This window comes from Rhinolophus ferrumequinum (genome assembly GCF_004115265.2).
Source record: "Rhinolophus ferrumequinum isolate MPI-CBG mRhiFer1 chromosome 3 unlocalized genomic scaffold, mRhiFer1_v1.p scaffold_36_arrow_ctg1_4, whole genome shotgun sequence".
Taxonomy (NCBI): Eukaryota; Metazoa; Chordata; class Mammalia; order Chiroptera; family Rhinolophidae; genus Rhinolophus; species Rhinolophus ferrumequinum.
The window spans coordinates 1,137,255-1,160,368 of NW_022680354.1; the positions used below are offsets into that span (position 1 = coordinate 1,137,255).

At 48.5% G+C, this 23,114-nt stretch overlaps 1 protein-coding gene across 3 annotated transcripts; it reads left to right on the forward strand.

The window, feature by feature from the left end:
• The first annotated feature begins 471 nt into the window (after positions 1 to 471).
• CCR6 (C-C motif chemokine receptor 6) lies at positions 472 to 22,884 on the forward strand. 3 transcript variants are annotated; one of them, XM_033100398.1, is made up of 5 exons: positions 472 to 661; positions 10,033 to 10,245; positions 10,499 to 10,602; positions 19,926 to 20,032; positions 20,132 to 22,884. In XM_033100398.1, exons 4-5 carry the CDS (start codon positions 20,021 to 20,023, stop codon positions 21,242 to 21,244), a joined length of 1,125 nt encoding a protein of 374 aa, XP_032956289.1. In that variant the 5' UTR covers positions 472 to 661; positions 10,033 to 10,245; positions 10,499 to 10,602; positions 19,926 to 20,020; the 3' UTR covers positions 21,245 to 22,884. The 3 variants fall into 3 exon arrangements, with proteins under 3 accessions (XP_032956289.1, XP_032956290.1, XP_032956291.1); XM_033100399.1 differs by having other exon boundaries at positions 10,519 to 10,602; XM_033100400.1 differs by lacking the exons at positions 472 to 661; positions 10,033 to 10,245 and having other exon boundaries at positions 10,451 to 10,602.
• Positions 22,885 to 23,114: the final 230 nt, after the last annotated feature.

The following is a 23,114-nucleotide window of genomic DNA, read 5'->3' on the forward strand; positions in this document are numbered from 1 at the left end:
TGAGCACACGCTGTACAAGACAGTTCATGAATCTTCTGAGGTAGCATTTCTCCTGTGCAGCTGGGTGTTGCCTCCTTTGGGATCACAGACCTACAATGTTTGTGACATTCTGATTCTGTCTCCATCATGTCTTTACCTATAACAGCACTTAGAAGTCATAGAGTTTTTCAGGCTTTTTATTCTTTTCAGAATAGAAACATGGGTCATTGGTTATACAGCATGTGAAGTATGGTGTGGAGCTTTTCAGAGAACTTTATAATCATTCTCAGTAGTTTGGAATTTCCAAGAAATTAAAAACATTCCACAGACTAATAATTCTGAAACACATAAAAAAATCTGTGTCTAAAATTGAAATTAAGTGACCTAGTTGCATAAACTTGCCTATATGATCTGAAGTGTGTATTGGAAGAAAAAAATTTGTGGTGAGGCAGCTCACCGCACCACACGGCATGTGGGTGACGGAGGAGAGGCCACATGCCTGAGAGCGCACAGACGTCCCCAGGCAGCGTCCTGCAGGCGGCCCAGGGTCTCACTGTTTTGATCGCTAAGCGACCACTGCGTCTCCACTGCCAAAGAGGCCTGAAGATTTATGAAATCTGAACTTTTAAGAGAAAACGCAGGTGCCTGCTCCTCTGTGGGACAAAAAACACCTTGTCTCTTGGTAAGTGTCTGTTTTGTCTTGGAATTTAGAAAGTCTTGTACCTCTGTTGTCTTAATAACTGCTTTGTGCTTTGAAGGTAAGAGTGTTTTAAACACCTGGCTTTCGTTCAGGTGTTGCTTGGTTGCTTATTTATTTGGAACTTTAGTCACGCTGTGGGGACAGAAGAGACGCTACCTTCTGTCAAGTCTGTTAGGTACTATACACCATTCTAAAGACTTCTTGTGCATTGTTTTGTGCAAATCTGATGAAAGCCCTGGGAGGTGGAGGTGGTTAAAGAGTTAGAGACCAAGTCACCCATTGCGTGTAGCAGTGGCGGCACCCAAGTCCAGATTCTTCTGATTCCAGAGTCTGCGCTCTTTCTGTCTCACAGAGACAGTAATATTACCTTCCAGACCCCAGTGCCCGGGTGATGGTGACTAGCGCTTGTGGAAAACCTGTAGGAACCTTTGCCAGGAACCTACTAAACCAGAGCCACCGTGAAAGAGTAGTCATTAGCCCGAGGCATAACTCCAGAGGGGAAATGCGGATTCCACAAACCCAGACCGAGCACAGGCTGCTTTGCTTCCCATTCAGGCTGTACCTGTGCCTGAGCGTGAGTGCCGGCTGGATGTAAAAGTGGATGAAACTCAGGGAGGTGGTCGACTGTGTGAGAGGAGAGGGGAGGTGATCCAGGGGCAGGGAAGTGCTCTGGGCGAGGGGAGCAGAGCAGGGACAAGTCCGCCGTGGACAGGATGGCGGGGTGCTGGCAAGCCGGGGTGGGACTGGGCGCCTGGAGCCAGCAGAACGCACACACCGTATGGGGACGCCTGCCGCATGTGGACATGCTCCCCGGTCTGCCTCAAGAGAATTCACACAGTGCTGTCATTCACGGGAAGGGTTCTCGTGATGACACCGTCTTCCAAGTGAAAGTGATAGATGGGTGGCAATCAGTTTCACCACGCTGTGGGCTAATGCATTTATGCCGTTTAAAATGCTGTTATGTGCATTTACGCGACAGTATTGGAGGCGTCTGCCTTAATCTTGCGTTACGTCTTCTCTTATGAAATGTCTGAGCCTCCGGAGGCCTCACTTACCTGGAGGTCTCTCTTCTGTCACATCAACCCTCTAAGACAAGCTGAGGAAGAGGAAATGGACAGACAAAGAGACGGCAGCCCAAGCAGACACCACCAAGCCCACAGCTTCAAGCCTGTGAGTTAGGCTCCCAGGGGACACCCTCAGGTGCACATTTGGGTGTTCTGACTTATTTTGGGTGCAGTTCTGATAAGTGGGTATCTGGTTTCCCAGCCCAGCGCTTATTAGTAACAAAAGGTCAGAAGTGGGAAGGCAACTACAGAGTCAGACCCTGGGAGTGCCGAGGTGTGATAGGACTGGCTGCCATCAGAAGCAGGGGTGGAAAACCCGCGATATGGGCAGACAAGCCACTGTACTTCACTTGGGGCCATTTAGTGCAGAAGCGAATAGTGCTGCGGGTTTAAACGACCTGCGGGCCCTGAGAGCCCGGCTGCAGAGGCCCTGGGCGCCCGGCTGCAGAGGCCCTGGGCGCCCGGCTGCAGAGGCCCTGGGCACTGGGCGCCCGGCTGCAGAGGCCCTGGGCACCCGGCTGCAGAGGCCCTGGGCGCCCGGCTGCAGAGGCCCTGGGCGCCCGGCTGCAGAGGCCCTGGGCGCCCGGCTGCAGAAGCCCTGGGCGCCCGGCTGCAGAGGCCCTGGGCGCCCGGCTGCAGAGGCCCTGGGCGCCTGGCTGCAGAGGAGCACAGCACTGGCCCACTGTGCTGGCCGCAAATGGCAGAGGCAGGGCTGGACGGCCGTGATTTTATTAGAAGACGCGTTTGAGCAGGAGTTTTATCAGTCAAGTCTCAGATTTTTAAAACTTTAAAACTGGAAGTTAATTGGGAAGAGCTTGCCCCAGAACGAGGTTGATTGGTGCCGGGTTATATGTGACCTGCGCCAGGTGTCCTGCGCAGGTCAGGGGCTCAGGGGACATGGTGGCCAGAAGCAGGCTTCCAAACCTGAAGAGATTCCACCTCAGAGAAGACTGAGTTTCAGAACACATCGTTTTTTACTTTATACGACCTTTCTACTGTGGGCATAGAGTGAGGAGTTGGTACATGAGGAGAGAGAAAGCTGAACAAAGAAGGAACAAAGATAGAAAGGAGGAGCAGGCTGAGGAAGAAGGGTAAGGAATGAGGGAGGACGGAGAATGCCCCGACAGGCAGCGGCATGGAGGTGGGAGGCCGCAGCCACCTGTGACTGAGGGTGGGGCCAGGCGGGCGCCGTGGACGTGGCCCCAGCTCAGCAGACTCTCATGTAGCGATGAGTCTGATGCAGAGTGGGGCTGCCCGTGCATCTGGTGGCTGTGGATCCAGAGGCACCTACAATTGGGGTCGGGCCAGGCCCCGGGGCAGCCTGCTGCATGTCCTCCTCAGACCTTTCTCCTTTGATGGGCTTCAGACTTAGAAGAACTCCATGCTCCTATACTGTCCTTCCCACCCGCTGTACCCAACCGTTTGCGTTCTGGAGGCGAGTGAAGGAGGAGCCGAAGGAGTTAGAAACTACGTGCACTTAGCTGAGCTTTCTGGGTCCTTCCTGCGTAAGCATGGCGTCCTGAGCAAGACCTCAGGCCTCACTCCAGGCCTGCTCAGTCAGAACCCGCATTTTCCCCTGGAAGGGGTGATTCCTATGCACCCCTCTTCTAGACATAGAACCGTAATCCAAGAGGACATCAGCGTTTAGAGGCTGGGTGCTTGAGTCTATTGTGTTACGCACATTTTAAACATGGCTCAGAGATGAGCCTGCTGTCTCTAACCCAAACCATCTTAGCAGCTGCCTGCAGTGACTGCGGGGCAGGGGGCATGGAGTAGCCTGTGGCTGTTGTCAGGAGTATCACAACATTGCCCTTTCTCATTTCTGCAGCACCTTTATGTATCAGCCTGGCCATTCCCGTTAGACAGAAGGGAAATGGAGGCCCTGAATCTGGGTCACAGGGACGCAGCGAATCAGAGAGGCCCCAGGCCCTTTGCTCGGCAGCCTCTCCCCATCATGCGTGGTGACGTGTGAGCACCACCGGGGACTCAGGTGGTGCTGTCTTTACAGAGGCAAAGAAGGAGGCGGTAGGTTTTATGCAAGGGTTTATCTACCAGCAAAATCATTCTGTCGGAGGCCCCCAACACAAAAAGGATGTGTGGCTTTCAGATTTCTTTCTGATAGATAAACAGATATATTAATAACTTTAAAATCACTGTCTTGTATGGATAATGAAATGAAAATCACTCAAATAAGTCGGTCTCCTCTGGTCTTTTTTGTCAATTTGAGCCTTTTGAGATTTGAGTCAATTTGAGTCAATTTGAGATTCTGTAAAATAGGTTAAAATGGTTTGCATATCCCCTCCCACATACTCTTCTGAAACTCTGGCTGCCAAATGGACGCTTTCATATCCTCTGTTCAGACTTCCGTGGGGTCCTAACTCTCAATGCCAAGGTGGCTGAGGCTCAGAGCCCAGGCTGACGGGGTCACAGTGTCCCTCCACCTCCTGATTTGGGAGACCAGCTGATCGGGAGACCTTTCTGTCGCTCCCGCGCTGCCTCTTCTGGTGAAAGGAATCACGTCCTCATTGGAGAGTTTGTGCCACTTTTAAGTAAGTCTTAGCAAAGGCAGTTCCATGGGGAGTTGCTTTTAGAGCTCCTTAGAGCTGTTTTATTGACCGTAATCATCTCACTAGGTCCAAAGTGCCGTGTGCTCTGGTCTGCCCGGCCGAGCAGGGCTCTGTCCTTTCCACCATTTCCTGGGTTTGACTTGAAGCAAAGGAGCGTGCTCACGGCTCTGGAAATGGACAAAGAAGAAATCATGATCATGGAGCCCTCGGACAATGAGGGTAATCAGGAACGATCTAGAAGGTGCCACTTTCCAGCTGGGAACATTGGTGACACTGCAAAGTCCTATCGCTGTTCTTAGAAATTCTGTTTCACCAGAGAACCCATGTAGGTCACTATTAAACAGGTGGAAGCTACAATGGTGTAGAAAAGCATGACGTCACTTCTGCTTCTCCCTCCCCAAGCAACCGCCATTAGCATTTTAGTATGTTTTTTTCCCAGACTGTGTTCTGAGCAGCGTTTTGTCATAGTTATCATTTTTACTTACTCATTTTGGTAAGAATAAGGTTATGTGTTGTGGTCAGAGTTAGAACTTTAAATTTAGAACTGCAAATAACATTTTGCAGAGGGGCCACTATTTTCGTGAAGCCAAATCAAATTTTTGCAAACCCCCCTCTCCTCCTCCCATTTCAGAGTTCCCCGAGCATTGTACAAAGAATGAGTGTTGCTTCGGTCAAATTCTTCCTGAAAATAATAGCTGTGACTAGCATTGACATAAGCATAGAACACCACGTGGGGGTGGTTAATGTCTCTCCATTTCTGAGAAGCGTGGCGGTCAGACACCTGAAGAGATCAGGGAGAGAGAATTCCAGACTCTCACTTGTGTCTCCTGAAGAACATTCTGTAGGTTGAACCCACAGGGGCACTTGTTTACTCTGCCTTGCCTGCCTCCCCAGTTCTCTCAGACTCTCCAGGTGCCCAGGAACCTTTTGAAGAACCCCAAACTCATTCACCCACGTTCAGGTCTCAGCTCCAGCTTTTCACTAGTTCTTTATTTTTTTGGGGGTCAGATGAGTCTTTTGGGCCTATCCTCCTTTCCTTCAGCACACACATTATAACCTTTCTGTTAGGCGCCTGACTGAGCTCCACAGTACACCTGGGGAGGCAGGGACTGGTGACAGAGGGAAAGCACATACTCCATGACGGGCAGCCCGATTACCTCAGAATTCCTCCTTGCACCTTCACACCCTTTGGCCCAAGGTTTCCTTTTGGTACAACTGAGAGGAAGGGCATTCCTTTCTCCTAGTGTTCTTCACATCCTGAAGGCAGCCACCTTTACGGTGGGCTCCCACTGTCCCCCAGGCGAGCCGGCCACCCTCCTCCTTTCTCGGTGTCCTGGTTCCAGGCCCCTTCACAACCCCAGCTGTACCCTGTGACACGGTGCCTACTGTGCCCTAACCATTGCAGAGCAGAAGGGTTCCTGCACGCAGGCCGGGTGCCATCACTTTTACTAGACCCAGAGTGACCGACTTTCCTGGTTTTCCCAGGACTGTCCTGGTTTTAGCACTGAAGTTTCCTCATTTCAGAATCCCCTTCAGTTTTTGGCAAACCAGGATGGTTGTCCACCCTAATCCTGGCAGCCCCACAAGGAGAAGATCCTGGAGGTCGGTGCTGGTGTGAAATGCTGGCTCCTGTCCTTGTGGGTTGAGGGTTGACTCCTCCACATGTGGTTGAGGGGTCCCCGCACTGGTCCATCAGGGCCATTAACTCCTCTACCTTTGGGCCGTAACCGAGGGCTGAGCAGGAAAAGACTTGAGTCAGAAAACCAGAGCTTTGGGTGCTTGAGATGGGAGCTATCACAGAGGGTATGTGTCCTCCACAGCTGCAGCTAAAACCGGAAGTGGGTCAAGGGTATGGCGTGGGAAAATCCAAAGTGGTGTCTGCCGACCCTCCAGGGCAAAATAAATACAACTTTACTGTGTTCTTTCCTCTCTGTAACTCTGTTCTCTTTCTTTGATTCTCACTGCCATTTTTTAAAAAACAAATTTTCTACACCTGCTGTCTCTATTTCCTCAATAGTCTCTCTCAAATCCTTATAATAAAGCTTGCACTTGGTCATTCATACTGAAAGTTTATCTTCAAAGAGCACTGTAAACATTAGTGATTATATACAAAGGTCAGTTTTCAGTCCTCGAATTCTCCACTCTGCAAGTTTTTCTCCCTTGTCTGCCCCAGTAATTCTGTGTTAATTTTGAGTGACCTAGCCTTCTGGCCACTGTTTTCTGTCTTTTTTCTCCTAACTTCAATTTGTCTTCTGCTCCCTAAGCAGAAGCACAAGTTCCCAGAACTTTTGTCCACATTTCTGAGCTCAATTACCATTTCTCTGTACATAACTATTCCTGTACCTCTCACTACAGCTCCTCTTTAATACCCCATCTCAAATCTTCACACTAATCCTTTAGGTATCTCTAATTATTTGACCAATGAGGGAACAGACACCCAGAGATTAACTTGAAAAATGGCCAGTACATGTGGCTGACATGGTTTTAAAGTCACGTCGAATGTCCAGTTACACAATACCTCAGTCCCCTCACATTCTGTGTACCTTAAATGAAACCTGTTTCCTTCCCCTTAGGTCAGTTTTTATAACTTCTCCATGTAGAAATGTGTTAGAAACAAGTTTCCAGTCCTGATTTCCCCATTTCTATTGAGATGGAAAATTTGGTATCATTTTCATTCCTCCTTCCTCTTGGTCCTTAACTGATTTTTCATCATTCCCTCTTCACGTGTATCCTAGAAATGCATGGACTTTGGGATCAGATGACGTGGCTTTGAGGTGGGTGAATTTGAGGAAGTTGCTTTATCTCTGAGTTTCAGTTTGACGACACCAACACTGTCTAGGCTTGTTGTGAAGACTCATGAAACAGAATAAAGGAAACATCAAGGTCTAAACCCCAGACGCCGAGAAGCACTGTGATCAGCCGGCGATCGACCCCAGCCCCCAGTCCCTGTCAGCTCGCCTGTCCTGTCAGTTCTGGGACCCTGCTCCCTGCCCCTCCACAGCTCACAGGACACCCACTGCAGTCCAGCCCGGCACCTGCTCTCTCTCGTGTTTAGCCCGTGCCTGTACCTTACTTTGCTGTTGGCCACCCTCCCCTTCCTACCTGGCCAGGCTTCTGCCATCTCCCTGGCTGAGCTCCAGCCCTTCTTCATGAAGTCTGCTCAGAAGGCTGCAGCGGACACGCATGTGCTCCCTCTCTCCTCTCAACTCTTCTCGTTGCCAGTAGTTTCCTCAGCAACTAATCAGACACTGCCCTGCGTGGCTGCCATTGCATGCTTGCAATGTATTGGTACCTCAACATGCATGTATTGGTACCTCGACATGCATGTATTGGTACCTCAACATGCATGTATTGGTACCTCAACATGCATGTATTGGTACCTCAACTTTCCAACGGTGGAAATTCCTTAAAGGAAGGTCGCTGCACTCCTTAGGATCTCTGCTGTGTGTCACAGACTCCCTTCCAGTCTAAGTTTCTTGGGGTCCTACGGTTCAAAGTGCTGCTTTTCCTCGCCCAATGGTGAAAGCCGGCAGTTGGAATCAACAGGCCCTGTAAACTCTAGACTACACATATCATCCTCAGGAGTATGGCAGACAGCCTCACCCCAAACTTGAAAGCAGTGCCTTATGGCGATGACAGGAGTTTACCAAACTGTCATTGGACTTTGTTCTGAATGGAATTTTCACATTTACTGTCAGACTTTCAGACTGGGAAATGTTTACATAAAATGTGTAAAAGCATTCCTTAGTTTTTCCGTCCCTCAGTGTCTATGCAAATGAGCAGTGTAACTTTAAATTTGAGGAAGATGGAGTAGGAGTGAGATCCCACAAGTTCTTTAATCCAGAGAGACAAAAACAAGATGGGCCTGAGTTTCCCAAGGCTGACGTATCATTTGGATTTTACTTTGAAATACAGAAGGGATATGGGGACATAGAACACACCAGCCCAGTGAACCCACAAAGTAGCCACCTCGGGGATCGAACGGAAAGGCCGCAGGCCCAGGGTTGGCACTGGAAGCTATTCAAAGTCCAGGTCCAAAGTCACCTCCGATTCACTTCCCTCTGGGGGCAGAGAAGGCAGAAGGGGGGGGGCAGTCACTCCGGGGAGACTCCTCCAGCTAACTCTTTGCACTACACTTCTGAGAGGTGGTCTGCATTTTGGTGGTGACCCTCGGTGTTTGCCAGGTAAGGAGCCTTCCCGGTCCATCAGGCTTTGTGTTTGGCCACACGAGATGACTTTTCTCAATACGCTAAACTGTGTTTGCTTCCCCCCTCCTACTCCACCCCCGGCCCCCCCGCCCAGCCTTCATGCTAAAGAAGACCATGGAAGGGGAGTGTTAGAGGGAACAAGCAGAAAAGACGGGTCTAGAGAGAGTGCAATGCAGCATGTTCCCCAGTTCCCCATGCTGCCTGTTCATTTGTCTGCTAGGAATTTGGGGTCCCTAGTCAGCAGCCCTTCCAGCAGCTTCCACCACAGCGAGAATCAGAACCTCCGTGGAGATGCCGGAGATGAGAAGGGATGAAGAGGCAGCCCCGGGGAGAATAGAAAGGAGTGTTCCCTTTGGTCTCCATTCTGTGATCAGCCTGTTACAGCTCCGGGAGGAAGAGGGAAGTCACATGGAGGCTCCTTTTCAAACAGACAAGGGGACAGGGCACCTCGTACGGGGGGAACATTAAATTACCTCAAAGGAAAATAAGTCAGGACTTAGTGAAAAAAGTTGTATTCAAAAGCCTTCTTGTAAGGGAGGATAGGGGGCTCTTTGCAGTTGGGTCCTGTGACCATAAGGTCTGCGAGCGTGTGTCACACAGAAGGGCTTTCTTCTCACAGGGTCAGGAGAAGGCAAACGGGTAAGCAGAGTCTTTGGAGGGAAGTGACCAGTGGAGTTTTCCCGGAAAAGCGTCCCGTTGTGGTCAGCTAAGTCCTGAGAGAGGCTGACAGGGGGCCGTGCCCCACTTTTGGTCCTTGCTCAGCTCAGGCTTGGGGAGAAGCAGACTTTGGGGGTGTGTAGGGAGGAGTGAAGCCTGAGTAATGTTGAGTCGAGACAAAATGGGGGGTAAGCAACGGGCGTCGTGCACACTTGGTCAGCTCGGGAAGTGAAAGGAGGCAACGGGCTCCGAGCAGTGAAAGTATGAGTCACCCCGTCTCGCTTCTTACAGATCTTGGCATCCCTTTGCTATAAATTTCTGTATTTCCTGAGGCTTGATTCACAGCAGCACACAGTATGATGGTAAACACCTTTATAATCCTTCCCTTTTTTGCTATTTTTTTAACCACTTGCAGGTAAGAATGAGTTCCTCGAGCGAATCACCAGTGGCTATTCCATCAATCGTTACATCTAATGACAAAGCACTCATTAGATCTGTCACCTGCCATTTCATAAAGATCACGTGCCCAGACTTTTAGGGACTTGTGTGTGTGTGTTTTATTATTGAGATATGAGTGACATATAACATTGGACTCATTTCAGGTACATAACACAATGATTTGATATTTGTGTATGTTGTGAAATGATGGCCACAATAACTCTAGTTAACATTTGTTGCCACACGTAGTGTTTTTGATCCCAAATTATCACTCGTGTTTTTTATCCCGTTACACAATCATATTCGCTAACATTGATTAAGAACCCTGCAGGTACTGTGTTAACCACCTTACATGGCCTAACCCGGTTATTTCCACATGGCACTCGGAGGTTAGAATTGTCGTGGTTTTTATCTGACAGAGACGGGACCTGTGACATGGAGCGGTCGGTGACCTGCCTGTGAGAACACAGCTTTTATGGTGAATCCACGTTCAGGGGCTCCGAGGAGGCATCACTAGCAAGAACTCAGTGGAGACTCAGTCAATACGCTGAGCCACGCGTTCTGGAACACTTAGGAGTAGCAGATCTTCCCGCTCAACTTGCCAAGCATCCGTGCTGACAAGAGAGAACCAGGTAAAGGACTGTGAATGTTTGTCTCATTCTTTGGGGGGCACCACCACCCAGGTCCTCCCTGCTCGTCAACTTTACTGCTGGTTGGACTTCCGTCCCAGGGAGTCATATGATTATTTTATGCTTTACAGGATATAGACAGTTAACCATCTGCATTTGGGCAAATAGGCGTTACTTTTAAGTAGGAAGTGGTAATTCAGCAATTTGCTTTGGGCCAATTCTGGTCTCTCACTGCATTTTTCTTAATGACCATTAGAAATTCCACCTTGTTGACAGAACCCCACTGGTGGTGTGGGCACTTGGCGGCAGCAGCAGTGAGCAGAGCGTAAGGGGACAGATCTCAGTGGATCACAGACTAAGGTAAGTATGGCTGAGCCGCCTGCACGCCTTTCAAAGCTACCTTAACTTCTTTGGTACCCTGTTCTAAGGAATATTAGACATGGAACCGTTTCACTCTTAGGAATTCCAGAACGCTTGGCATACTGACTGTGCCTACACTTAATTAAACACTCACTGGCACGGGTACACTGTCCTTACAGTTTTAGTAGTAGCACTGTGCTTTCAAGAAGTTCCCTGTTCCTCTAAATGCACAGTGAGTGATTTTATTCTAATTGCCTCTCACCACAGCTTGCGTGATGGTTGGGCACTGCTTCTTCCTGCATTAAATATCTGCAGGCATGGATCTGGAGAGAAACGCAATTCTTTGTTTAACGAAGTACACAAAAAGAGTTTGAAAAGCTACAAACTCAGCTAAGAAATGCTTTGCAGGCCATGCAAAAAGTGGTGTATGCCATGAAAGATAAGGAGCGGGCGTCACGAATCCCTGGGGGTTGAGTGGGAAGGAGTTTGTAAGGTTGCTATGTACGAGAAATGGATTGGGTGGGGATTTTTATGAGACTCGGTGCAATACAGGAAAAGCTCTGATTACTGATGCAAACGCCATAATAATTATGAAGTCAGTGTCTACCGATCTTTAGGAGAGTCTGCTATAGATCCCTCCCCACAAAGCCTAAGTACCGTGTTTTCCTGAAAATAAGGCCTAGCTGGACAGTCAACTCCAATATGTCTTTTGGAGCAAAAATTAATATAAGACTGGGTCTATAATATAATATAATATAATATAATATAATATAATATAATACCGGGTATAACATAATATAATACCAGGTATAACATAATATAATATAATACCAGGTCTTACATAATATAATATAAGACCAGGTCTTATATTAATTTTTGCACCAAAAGACGCATTAGAGCTGATGGTCCAGCTAGGTCTTATGTTCAGGAAAACACGGTAGGAGCAGAAAGGAGATACTGGAGAGGTTGGCACTATAAAGAGATAAATACAACATCTGAATGAAAGCTACTCTTGAAATGATTAAAGATATAATTTCTGTAAATAAAAGAGAAAATGTAAAAGCAAGCTTCTAAAGAGGCAAAAGGAACCAAAAGGTAAAGGAAAAAAAAAAGTCACAAACCTATATACAAATCACTGGAAAAAACCTTCTGACCTCTTTCTTATTCAAAACCACTCTTATTCAAAAGCAGAAGGAAGCCAGCCTAGAGTTTCGGTCCACCGAGGTACATCTAAAAAAGGACAAAACACTGCAAGTCCAGTGATTTTGATGAATTGAGAAAACATGCATTTATTGAACACAGACCATTGCAGTGTGTGAGAGTCTGGTATCAGTAGGAGGTTTTAAAATAAATACATTATTTAAGATCTTGTGGCAATTTTACAGTCCTTCAGGAAGATCTTCTGGGGACCAAGTTAATTAGAATGGTGAGGGGTCAAACGCCCCAGATGAGTGGCAGTCTTCCCATCTATAAAATGGGTATCGTGTCCACTGTAAAGGGGTTTTGTGAGGTCAAAGACATAAAAGATGGAAATCAGTGATCCCAATGGCCAGAATGTAATTGGCACTTCATTTCTAGCATGCACACACACGTATGTACACATGCACATACACACAACATACATGCACGTGGATACACATGTATACATGCACACAAAATACACATGCACACACATGCATCTATGCACACAACAAACTCTCGTACACATGCACACACACGCACAGACCACACACCTGCACACACAAAGGCAAACACTCACAACACATGCATATACACATGCACACACAGGTACACGCATACACACAACACACACATTCTTTTTAGTTCTTGTTCCTTGGCTTGCAGGCCATAGCTTTTTATGAAAATAAGCACAGATTTTAGACCTTCTGCTTTAATTTAATTTTAACCAGCTTTTAAACTAGTTATTCAATTTGTCAAAATTAAATTTCTAACTGTTTTCCTTGCTGATAGTATTTCAGTAAATATTACTAATGTGTTCTGCCTGTTTAATTTCCTGGGTAGATTCTGCCCTTGGCCACATAGACAAACAAGCGCGCAGGTCTGGTTAGCCACGCCTCCTGCCTCTGCAGCCACCTCCTCTCCTCTGGGGGCTACCTGTCCTTTTGCGGCCCTGTGTCTGCGGCCATCCCGGTCCTGTCCCCCCACACAGCCGGCCAGTGGTTCCTCTCCCTGAGACGTGATTAGCAGTTAACTGGCACCAGCTAAGACGCTTGCTGCTACAGACTTACCCTAGATCCCACCTGTCCCTGGTCACCTGTGTGTGACCACAGGGCTCCCAAAGCTTCAAAGTCCAAAGCGATGGTTTCTGCGAAGTAGAGGCCCGGGGAGGCCGCTGGAGATGAGGGCGGGTGTGCTGGGGGAGCACGGAGCGCTGCCTGGTGCTCTTAAGCGGCGTCGTGTGGTTATCGTCCTTTCCTTGGCTCACTGGGCTGGTTCTGATTTTCAGGGCACGGATTATCAGTGTTCTTTTCATTTTTGAATGAATTCATCAATTAGCTGTTAGTTCCTGAGACATTGTCTTTTGGTCATGGCACCTAACAAAAATGGTACTAGGAAGCCACGTTATTTTAGTGACTAAAAATGTAAGTGGACATTTTAAATACTATGTTAAAAATGTACTCTAATCGAGTAACATTAAGTTTTTCTTAAAGTAACACTTTCTTCCCATGTGTGGTGACATCTTCGAAACATTAACATTGAGAGGCAGAGTGTAAGTTACCACCAGCTGCATACGTTGAACCTTGCGAGTTCAGCATATTTGCTTTTCATTGAAAAAGGTAGTATATTTATATAGTTTCAAACTCAAAACGCAAGTCAGATAAAGGTCCAGCCTATTATTATGTGCCTCTAAGAAAGGAAGAGAAGCCACTGCAAGGCAAATCTTTTGGTCAAAGTGGATTTCCAGCCATGTCCCCGATAATAAGGCAGTCGGTCCGAAGTTACCTCGAGGTCCGCATAATCCGTCCGATGCGATTTCTGAGTGACGGCGTACACTCCGAGTTGGAGACCGGCGTGGAGCCCAGCATGCTGCCTGAGGGCTGCTGACCCGCTTGCTTTGCTGGCACCCCTCGCACGCTCGCCGCCTCAGACAATGTGACACTGGAGAGAACGAGCTGGTGGGATGAGCAGTGTGTGTGCCTGGCACTCACGCTCGTCTCTGAACTGATGGATGAATGAGCATGTCCTCTAGGTCAGCTTTGCCCGTGTTCCCCAGAGAACACTGCCTCTCAGGGTCCCGGGGGTGAGGAACTTTGGGACAGGGTTCCTTGAATGGAGCTGTGAAGCGCCATCCCCACTAACTGCCATGTAAATATCCAAAGGATGGTGCCCCTGGCGCCTCCCCAAACTTTCCTCACCCCAGAGCACTCTCTACACTCCACTCTCCCTTCATTCGACTCTGAGCGCCCCTGCGACTGACATTTAAGTGCTGGTCTGTCCCAGTGATCTAGTCCCTTGATGCTAGAATTCCCTATGTAGCAACCGTCCCCCACACACTCGAATGTGCATTCGAATAAGGAGACTGAATGCCCAGGTCAGTGATGAAAGCAGACATCCAGAGAACCCACAGGTCTCAGCTACCAACAACGTGTGTTAGCGATTCAAAAGAGACAGGCAAGCACCACACACAGAGCGACACCCCTTTCCTGGAGAAGCCCTAAACCATCCATCTCAGCTCACTAAACATGGGTCCTGGTTACAGCTTAAAAGGAGCGCCTGGACAGGGCATGTGAAAGCATTGTCCTCGAGGCGCCCGGGTTCACCCGCTCATCGCACAGCTGGAAGCTGCCCATGTGCCCACTTCCTGTGCTCCTCCGGGGACCATGCCCCAACAGTCCAGAGCCCCCAGGTCTGTGTGCAGCAAGCCACCTGACACTCAGGCACAGTCTGCTTAAGGGCGTCATTCCATGGAGACGCAGGGTGCTTTCCCCCAGTAACTGGTGTTAGCAGGTTTCCCAGGAGGGCTGGTCAAGGTTAATCACGGCAGGAAGGGAGTGTCCTGGCCTACTGTTAACCCTTTCCTTTATGAAGAGCTCTCTCACCAGCGGATTCGGGGCCTGCCTGCCTCGTTGCCCCTCATATTCCATGAGGACTCCCCCACATGTGCTAACCCTCTCCTAAGGCAGCCCGTGCCATTCTCCGTAAGCTGTGTGGGTAAATCTGTCTCTGCATTCTCTACTCACTGGGCATATTCTTACCCTTCCGCGGGCGGGGGGCGGGGGCTGTAAGCCTAGGCCCCCTTTTGTAGGACGACCTTGCAAGTAGCGGATGACCTCATTCCCGCCGGCCCTTCAGTGTTTGAGGCTGGACAACTCCAGTTCTGACAGGCCCTTCCATGACCACGGCCACTGTGCTTCAGCGGCTTCCAGCCTGTCACTTCCCCAGCGATGTGAAATTGCCGTGTCACCCTGACCTGTGCACCGTGCAGGGAACTCTTCCTCACCTCGTTCTAAACGCCATCGTCATAACAATTTGGCCTGAAAAAAATTTTTTTTAAATAAAATTTATTGGGGTGACAATTGTTAGTAAAGTTACATAGATTTCAGGTGTACAGTTCTGTAATACGTCATCTATATATCACATTGTGTGTTCACCACCCGGAGTCAGTTCTCTTCCTGAAAATTAAACACGAATGAATTCTAACAGGCTATTTACTGAGCACCGTTTTAGGTTCCTATTGACTTCTCTAGAGCACTGTCTCAGTATTAGACCAAATCACTGCCAACGTAGCCGCTTGACTAGCCCAGATGTAGCATCTCATACGGTCTGTAGTCAGAAGCCGCATGGGTGCGGCCCCACCAGCCCCGAGTCCAGGTACTGGTGGGACTGCGCTCCTGCCGTTTCTAAAAGCGGATCTGTCTCCTCGCTCAGCCCGCTGCTGCCAGGACTCAGCTTTGGTGGTTGTAGGACCAAGAACCCCATTTGCTTGTTGGCTGTCAGCTGAGGCCCTTCCCAGCTCCCAGAGGCCACTCACACGGCTGGGTTGGTGGCCCTTTCTCCCACCTTTACTCAGGCAGCTGAATACTAGAAAAGCAGGCGCTTAATTGCAAAACCAAATTGAATAAAATAATACCTCTTAGTGTATCCTCATGTGATTTCCTCTTGGAGGCCTCACAACTCCTCCTCCGAAGGACAGATTAGAACGGTTTGTTCTGCACATTCTCCTAAGACCAGCTGATTTGTACAAGCTCTAGGACACCCACCTATTTGAGAAACACAGTTTCGGAGACTTAAATCCCAGAGAAAAGCCAGTTACACTTCAGGAATCAGGTGCGCTGAATGGATCTTACATGTGCTTTAATGACTGCAAAGTGAGCTTGGCACGAATGGGGGTGATGACGGCTCAGAAAGAGGGGTCACCGTGCTGGGCGAGACTCCTGTTCCAGGGCTTACAGCTGCCCATGTGTTTGCTGCTTCGCCAAGAAATGGCCAACGACTGAGCCGTCAACCTGCATCTGTCACCGACCACTGGTGGACGTTAGTATGTTTTACTTTCAGTTCATTAGCAAAGGGACAGAAATACCTATTTTAAACCCCCTCAAGTGTCGTTACTGTCACAATTTTCATAACAGAAAGGCCACAGCTTGTCTCTCCAAAGAGCTGCCGTTGATTTGAGGCAATTTTCTTGAACAACATGTGTGCAGGCTTCTTTACGTGTTGTGGTGGAATCGTCTGTCACACAATTTCCTTAAACAATTCACATGCGTTCTGTGGTGAAAACGGCGGTCTGGGGCAAGCTGAATCATTTCCAGTAACTGTTAGTGACTGGCATCCACGTAAACTTGGCAACAATCCTTTGGTTGAGAACATTGATTCTTAACCACAAGAGCACTGCATTTGTCACTGCCCAGATTTGTAAGGTGTCTGTCCCCCACGGGTATGGGACGCCATCCCTAGCCATGGGGAATTTACACACTTGGGGTTATCGTGACGTGCTCTGCCATTCTAATCAGAGATAAGAATGAATGAAAGGAAATGACAATAATGTCTCACGAATAGACATAACTCAGACCAAACGTCCAGTTTCTGAGCATCCAGCCAGCTCTTCTGCTGATCCACTCACTACAACGCTGTTTCCGACACGACTCTTCTGTCTTGCTTCTCTGCACACCCCATATGGTGGTGAGCGTCGTGCCGCTCTATAGTGGCTTGTTCCCCGACAGATTCCTGAAACTCAAGCTAACGTTTGGTTCAGCTTTGCATCCTCAGTGCCCATCCTTAGTAGATGTTCCATAAACATTTGAATTCAGAAAATGTTATATATTACAGTGTGGCCAAAGATATTTTCCTTAAATGAATGTTCAGCTGGGCGCCATATGCTGGGCCACCCCTCACAAGGTCTTTGTGAATTGTGGGTACAATCCATCATCAGACATAAGCTTACAAAACATTTTTTCCCCATTCAATGGTTTGTTTTTTTCGTTTTCCTAAGTGTCTTTTAAAGAGCAGAAGCTTTAAATCTGATCAAGCACAATTAATCAGTCTTTTCACAGTTCATGCTTTTTACAATTAATATAAGAAGACTTCCATTCCCAAGGGCACAAAGATCTTCTATGTTTCTTCTAGATGTTTTATGGTTTAGCTCTCATATTTAGATCTATGACTCATGTTTTGCTTAAGGTGTGAAGTTAGGGAGAAGGACCAATTCTATTTATACGTGAATACCGTTGTTCCAGCACCATTTATTGAAAAGACTGTTTTATCCAAATTGAACAGAGAGAAAGGACACAAGCTCTCACGTGTCTCTTCTCATAAGGGCCCTAATCCCATTCGCAAGGGGAGGCCCCCTCCAAATGCCATCACACTGGGGATCAGGCTTCAGCAAAAGAATTTTGGGGAGACACACAAACATTCCAGCTACTGTGGTCTGGAAATTTTTGCTTGGATGCCGGACATCATGAGTTTTACATGGCTGAGGGCTGGAGTTTGTTGCATTTCTTTAAATACTTTGGCCTTTGTTCTGGAATGTACTTATGTTATTGGGATCGAGTGGGTCATTCAAGAATCTCTCTCAAGCTTTGTTACAGCAGGTCTAGTGCAGCGTTTAACGCAGGGTTCTGTTTGCTCCGTCCCTCCTGTGGTGGTACCCTTCTGAGGATGCTGTCTGGTGCCCGCGGTATGGGAAGAGCTGCAGTCTCTCTGTGGGAGAGACCCTCACAGGCCCAGCCTGTGAGAGCTCTGAGAATGTTTCTACCCCTTGTTTCCAGCAGACCCTTGTCCAGTCTTGTGTTTCTTCCTCTCAAGAACACCTCTCTGCCGGTTTCCTCATTGCTAGGAGGGTAGGTCCCTCCTCTCTCACATCTTGCCCTGCAATGTACAGGTGCCCTGGCCTCCTGGAACTCTGACCCCTGTATCTTAACTCGGTGAGATCGCTACTCCGTCAGGTTATCCCCCGGCTCTGAGGTTGGAAACTGCTCCCGGTGTAAGCTGGGGGCTTCGCTGAGCTTGCAGCAGACCTGACTTCACTTGTTCTCCTGTCAGGGACCATATGTCTGTCACCCAATGTCTGAACATTGTTATTTAATATATTGTATAGGTTTTTCTGGCTGTTTGCTGCAGTGGGGGTACACTTGGTCTCTGCTAACCCGTCATGGCTGGAGGCGCAAGTCTTGCCATTATATTTTGATGGATGTGTTCTGTCTGAGAGTCTGATTGACCTGTGTGTCTCCACATGTGCCTTTGCAGCATGGGGGCTCTATATCATGCTTCCTCTGCACGCTCTAAACATGCATCACAAGTGCACCCTGCAGGCGACTGCAAAGTGCAGAGGGGATGCTCGCCTCCATCCAGTCATATCGAGAGCAGGGATAGAGAGGAGGGCAAGTGACAGTTCCAGGCATCAGGACAGAACGGGGTTGAGGCCAATGGTCCATGACTGTGTGAACGACAAAGTGAAAACCAAGTCATACGAGAAGTATGTCCAGGGAACCCTGCAGGGCGAGCTTTCTGTCATGCCGACTTCTCCTCAGGTATCTGGGATCAACACTGACTCTGCAGGGGACGAATGACCTGGCACAGCGTGATGGGTGATGGGAAAGTTTCACCTTCTCCACCTGTACTCCTGACGTCTGCATTTCTGTTGTTTCTCCCTCTTCTTGACCTTTCTAGGCTAAATGGCAAGGGGGCAGGATAGACGAACAGAATGAATGAGATGGCAGAAAGCACAGTTAACATGAATATCAGAGAATTGTAGGCAAGGAGCTCTCTCTCTCTCTGTCTCTCTCTCGGAAATAGTAAAGCTTAATTCTTCTTCCTTTCCTTACTGAGTTTGTTTCAAATGACAGATTTCAGAGTCCCTCCCTCTAAGACTCCAGCTGCATCCTTCACTCGTCTCCTGGTGAATTTCTTGAGCCTGGCCCCATGCATGGCCCCCACCCCCTTGCTCCCGCCCTCCCCCCCCCCCCCCGCACTCCCAGTACACCGCATGCTCAGCACATCCGTATGATAGTGGCAAGTCGACCTGGCCGGCCGGTTGCACCGTTTCACAAACACACAATGCTCACGATTCCTTTTCAGCTGGAGCCGTACGGTCACCTCCTGCCAGCCCTCGGCCTACAGTCTGCTCGTTGCCCAAGGACCCAGAGCGGGTCTGTGCACAGTCTCTCCTACCATGCCAGCCTTGAGCTTCCTTGCCACACTCTGGCTTCTGAGGATTATGATGTGTCTGCTTCAGTACATTAGTGGCTATTAAATGGAGTGTACGTTGGATATGCATATATATAATGTACATACATTCCCACTGCCTTTCCAGGCCAGACAGTCTTATTCAGTGTACATGTGAGAGTGACCCTCACATTCAAGCTGACAAAAATTTCTGCCAGCGATTCTCACGTGCCACATGGGTGAAAACCACTGAAGTGCATTGTAAACTATTTGCAGGCTAGGACTATAGATTCAAGATATTTTGGACCTACCTTCACTAAGTTTTGTCCAGGAGAATCTTGCTGAATGTACTGAAGTTGAATTTTGCAGGAAGATTTTTGTGCAGATCAAAATCTGTGGTGTTGCTGGTATCGCCCTTGTTGAAGCTGCAGGTCAGGAGTCGGCCATCTCTGGTCGAGCCCTTCATTTGTGCCATCGTCTAGGACCACCTGCAAGCTGCCAGGGCAGACCTGAGTAGCTGTCACAGAGACTATATGATCTGGCCCTTCACGGAGAGGCTGCTGGGCCCTGTCCTCAGTGGATGTTTCTACGTAGGTCGGTGTGCAGACAGTGTGGAAGGTGTGCAGATGGACCAGAGTGCTTTAAATGGGTGCTGAGAACACTTGTCTTCACTGTGCTGTTTTGCTTTCTTTCCTCCTCAGATTCGCCTTTGTCCTGTGACCTCTGCTGGTGACCCGGGGGCTTGAAGTCCCTTCCCTTCTACACCAGGCACGGATTTCTGCCCAGGTCAAGTGTCATGATGAATGTGGTGAGCATCTATGTTATGTTGGCTGGGAGTATGAATTTGGTCCGTTGTGGATCCTTGAAAATTGCAGCCCCGCTAACTCTACCTTCGTCCATTTTCCAGGAACCAGAGAATTCCACCAGCCCCAACTATTTTACTGACTATGACCTTGACTTGAGCAGTAGTGTGGATTATTCTATGGACGCCTTAGTATGCAGTTTGCAGGAGATCAGGGACTTCTCCAGGCTGTTTTTGCCCATTGCATACTCCCTGATCTGTGTCTTTGGCCTCCTGGGCAATACTCTGGTGGTGATCACCTTCGCTTTCTATAAGAAAGCCAAGTCTATGACTGACGTGTACCTGCTGAACATGGCCGTGGCAGACATCCTGTTTGTCCTGACACTTCCCTTCTGGGGATTCCAGCACGCCACCGGGCAGTGGATATTCAGCAACATCACATGCAAATTGATGAAAGGCGTCTATGCCATCAACTTCCACTGTGGGATGCTGCTGCTGGCCTGCGTGAGCGTGGACCGTTACATTGCCATCGTGCAGGCCACCAAGTCCTTCCGCCTGCGGTCCAGGACTTTAGCGCACCACCGGGCCATCTGCCTGGTGGTGTGGGCTGTGTCCATCCTGATCTCCAGCCCTACGTTCACCTTCAGCCAGAAGTACAACATGCAGGGCAGAGACGTCTGCGAGCCCAGGTACAACCCAGACTCGGAGCCCGTCCACTGGAAGCTGCTGGTGCTGGGGCTGCAGCTATTCTTCGGGTTCTTTGTCCCACTGGTGTTCATGATGTTTTGCTACCTGTTTATCGTCAAAACCTTAGTGCATGCCCAGAACTCTAAACGGCACAGAGCCATCCGTGTGATCATAGCGGTGGTACTTGTGTTCTTGGCTTGTCAGATCCCTCACAATGTGGTGCTGCTGGTGACTGCTGCCAAATTGGGCAAAGTGAACCGATCCTGCAACAGCGAGAAGCTGATGCGCTACACCGAGAACTTGACCGAGGTCTTGGCCTTCCTGCATTGCTGTCTCAACCCTGTGCTGTATGCATTTATTGGCCAGAAGTTCAGAAACTACTTTCTGAAGATCATGAAGGACCTGTGGTGTGTGAGAAGGACGCAGAAGGCCACGGGCTTCTCCTGCTCCAGGCTGTACTCAGAAACCTTCATCACTAGGCCGAACAGCGAGACAGTGGACAATGACAATGCATCCTCCTTCACTATGTGATGTGACCTGGGGCGTGCTGTGGACATGCCAGCGGATGTGATGCAGACAGGCACACAAGGTGGAAACTCAGCTAAAGCCCCGAGTGCCCACGGGACTGGACTACACTGCTGCCAGGCTGCGGGGGTTGGGCAGCCTGTGAGAGGCAGCGTCTCCCAAATTTCCTTCACCAGAAACACTCGGGGACTCTGTAGCCTCTTACAGTTGGCAGTCCCCAAAATAACCTTTGGGAAAGGCTGAATTAAAGGGAATTGTTTACAAACACAAACATTTTCAGAAATAGTCATAAAGCAATCGCAGACGCCAATTTCTTGTGATCACAGCAGAAAGTCACATGGGTTGAAAAACCAACCAACCAACCAACCAACCAACCAACCAACCAAATGAAAGCCCTTGTACAACTCATGTTAGGCAAAAGTACACATTTTATCCATCAAGATGTTTACTGTTGCTACTTACAAGCAGCTCACGGGCTGCCTCAAGTTGTAGCTCATCCCCTCTGATGTACTCGACAAGCATGAGATTGCAAAAAGGCAGCAGAAAAACAAGCTTAGGAGAGAATAAGCTGGAAATAATGTGCGAAAAGACAGAAAAGGTAACTAGATAAGTATTAGGGACAGTTGTCACATGGATAAGGCCCTTCGGGCTGTGACAGGCCATCGGGAAAGTGGAGTGTGATGTGTCTCTCGGCAATGGGTAATTCTCTAAAACCCCGTCAGACTGAGAGATCTAGGAGGACAGGCTGCCAACAGCACACGTCCAGCACACAGACGGGCTCAATTATCTGTTCAGCAAATCGTAGTGAAATCGGAGTTTAAGGTGCAGCTTAAAAATGAGGTCTTTACAATTTTTTAAAAATGGAACATTATTTCTTTTAAAAAAAGAACAAGGACACTTTACTGAGAAAATATAGCAAGAGTTTCTGTCCCACGTCCCCGGCAGAGTAGCAGGTGTGAGGCTGGATGCTTGGCAGGGCCTGCGGCTGGCTCACAGAGCCAGAACCCTGCTGGCTTCTGCTGTGGATTTTCAAGTGGTTTTACCCGCAGCCTGAGGGGAATCAGGATTCAGATTTCAACAATTCTCTTCAACTTCATAGAACTCATGTTTGGAAGTGGTGTGTAAGTAGATGAACATTTAAGTAAGAAAATATGAGTGTGTATTACAAAAAGACAGATATGCACTAGGGAAATACTGACCTGAACTGCAGACAGACTGTCGTGTTTAATACTGACAGACGTGCTCTTCGAAACTTTCTCTTGTTCTCGTAAGCTTTAAGTAAGCCTCTACATGAAATCCAAAGTGATCCCTTAGCGTTCCAAGTCTGTGAGTGTCAAACATGGTTTTGGCTTTGCAAACTCAAACTATGTGAAGTAGGAACTGCCTTCCAGCTTCAGTGTTCTGTCTGGGGGACTGGTGTCTGGGGAGCTCACATCCTTCAAACCTGCCAGTGGTTGACTCCAAGAATCAAGCACAGGAGATGTTACTCAGATGCTCCCTTTGTTGTGACCGATGGACGGATACAGTGACGTTTCTATCCTGCACAGAAGCGCTTGCTTACTTGGCATCACTAGGAAATAAGCTCTTCTGCATAATTTAAATCTTCAGATAATTGAAGCTTACTCTTCGCAATAGCCCTTTTCAAGTTTCAGCCATAATGAATAAAAATGTTTCTAAAATGTACCATATGTTTTATTTCATTAAGTAGCATCTTTATGCCCCGCCGTCAGGCGCATCGATAACGGTTTGGGGCTGCCATGCGTTGACACCCCGGGACTCATCTCTGTGGGCATTTGCTCCTACGTTAAATGCCTCTGGATTGTTCTTTAACAATTCTTGCGTCTTTTCATCGATCTCCCCTTATCTTCTCTCACTG